Source organism: Alexandromys fortis, unplaced genomic scaffold, assembly GCF_014885135.2.
Source record: "Alexandromys fortis isolate MF-2015 unplaced genomic scaffold, M_Fortis_MF-2015_v1.1 scaffold_255, whole genome shotgun sequence".
Classification (NCBI taxonomy): Eukaryota; Metazoa; Chordata; class Mammalia; order Rodentia; family Cricetidae; genus Alexandromys; species Alexandromys fortis.
In genome coordinates, this window is record NW_026068158.1 from 748205 (window position 1) to 750726 (window position 2522).

Here is a 2522-nt window from a genome sequence, read left to right on the forward strand (position 1 = left end):
TAAGGTATTAGAGAAGATAAAAAAGCAATTAAAATAAGGAGATTTTGATTAATTTTAAAGGGCATTTAGATAATTGCATGTTTAGCACACTGGGCCAACTTATCAAAATGTGTTGGTTGTAGAATAGAATATAAACTACTTTGAATGAACATACTGGAAAATATGAAAAAATGCTCATTAATTGGTAAAAGATGTCTTGTTTTTGAACAAATAAGTCTAAGTCAACAACAAGTTAAACAAATATTTATTTATATTGGAGATATTTTAAAGTAATTGAATAAAGTATTCAGTTATATAGTAATGTCACACCACATGAAATATGTAATAAAGCATAGGATTAATCACATTAATAGATCCCTTAGAATAACTGAGTTTTCCTTTTAATACTTGTCCTTCTGATTTGGGATAAAGCATTGTCTTCTGGATGAGATTATTTCAGAACTATGGTGGAACAACCTCTCTTGTAACATGCAATGCTCTTTAAGAAAGACGTGAGCTTATTCAAAATTAACATTATCAACAATGAATCTGGTGTGCTGATGCATCATCTTTCACAAGGTGAAGGTGCCATTTAAGTAAAGGCCACTGAAATAGTAATGTGGTTTTTGTCATTTGATTCATGCATATTTCCTGTGGTAGCTCTAGTATTATAAAAATTAAGCCTATTTTTGTTTTCTTCCAGGATTGCTTGATTGTACACTTGCAAAATCTGTACTCAGAGTTCTATAGGTGCATCCACCCTGCACCACAAACTTGTCCTTGTTACCAGCAATCCAGAATATAGTCTGTCTGAATGATCACTTGCAGCCAATAGAAGATACAAATGTGTTTGGTTTGTGACACATCTGAGCTGGGTTTGCAAAGTCTCCCACAAACTTCTCACATTCTTTCCAATGTCTGTCACAGGAAGGCTATTAGCACAGTTCTGTTAGTGCCTTCTGTTGTAGGTGTGTAAGACACAGAGTGAAATATCTCTGGCAAGGAAAAGACCTGCATTCTCTCTCATTGAGAATGCCTTATATAATCTTCATGAATAAGGAACAACCTTCTATTATGGAAGAACCACTATGAATATTGACTTTCTTACTGAATTCCTTGTTATCTAAGGGTTTTTATTACTATAGCTAAGATATTGGTATCTTTAATTCAGTGATAAAAACAATTTAAAAGTGATATTTATACAATATTTAATCACTCAAGTTCATTTCAAAAGGAATATTATTTGCCGTGCTTACTATTCTTGAAGATTTTGTAGAGTAATGTCAAGTGTACAATTGACACATGATAGCTATTTCTATAACGATCAAGAAATCATAGCTGACATAGATAACTGTAGAGACACTAATGATTGGCAACTACTGCAGGCTACAAATTAAAGTTGTGTAATAAAGTGGCAGAGGCCTTGAGAGGGGCACTCATTAAAATTTAGCCACACATTAAAAGAGGTAGGAGAGAAAATGAAATACTAAGCATGCTTTGATATTCACATTTTAACAACTGCTCATGATGACAACTATAGCTAAGAAGGGAAAACTGAAAAGGATTAGGATAGGACTGTCAAGTTTACCTTTGGAGGTGTTTAGAAATATAAGTCCAGAGGAGATAGGAATATGTGCACTAGGCACTTGAATAAGGTTTAGTACCCAACTACACAGTTAAGACCTGAGATACAAAGCCAGAAAATTTTACTATAAATATGGGTGGTGAAGCCATGAGAACTGCTTTGCATGAACAAGTTATGTAGAGAACAGGATGAAGAATATCATAGATCGATGCTTGGGAGTTAGTTATTAGCTAGTTATCAGTTAGTCAAATCCCTTCAACCTAGGTTTACTCCATAAAGAATATAGCCAAAAGCATTTGTGATTAAAGGGTGTCATTCCTTTCTGAACATGTATGTATACCTGAGAAAGAAGAATGTCCTCCCTGGATATCATCTGTACTAACAGTATTTGCAGCTGGTGTACCTGAAGAGAAAAAGGGAAATTAATTCATCATTACAAAGTGATACTTGGTTATACAGCAAGTTTGGGGCCAATGGCAGGTACACGAGACCAGGGAGAAGAAATAGGAGTAACAGAGATAAGAGACATATAATAGGGTCACTGACACAAAAGTGGGACTCTGGTGTCTGAAGTGAGGGAGTTACATTCAAACCACATAGCAAATATGTGAACTAGACATAGCAGCATTGTTTGTAATAGCCAGAACCTGGAAACAACCTAGATGCCCTTTAATTGAAGAATGAATGAAGAAAGTAGGGAATATATACATATTAGAGTACTACTCAGCAGTAAAAAAACAAGGACTTCTTGAAGTTTGCAGGCAAATGGATGGAAATAGAAAACACTATCCTGAGTGAGGTAAGCCAGACCCAAAAAGAGGAACATGGGATATACTCACTCATATTTGGTTTCTAGCCATAAATAAAGGACACTGAGCCTATAATTTGTGATCTTAGAGAAGCTAAATAAAAAGGAGAACCCAAAGATAAACATATAGGCATCCTCCTGAATATTAAC

The 2522-nt window shown here is 34.7% G+C and overlaps 1 protein-coding gene across 2 annotated transcripts in view; it reads right to left on the minus strand.

Annotated features, from left to right (window-relative positions):
- The window catches only part of LOC126491723 (caspase-1-like), a 32622-nt gene that overhangs the window by 6716 nt on the left and 23384 nt on the right, over positions 1-2522 (minus strand). For both annotated transcript variants that reach the window (XM_050127548.1, XM_050127547.1), the window contains exon 3: positions 1905-1967. In XM_050127548.1, coding sequence (XP_049983505.1) covers positions 1905-1967 — 63 coding nt within the window. The remainder of the gene's footprint in view (positions 1-1904; positions 1968-2522) is intronic.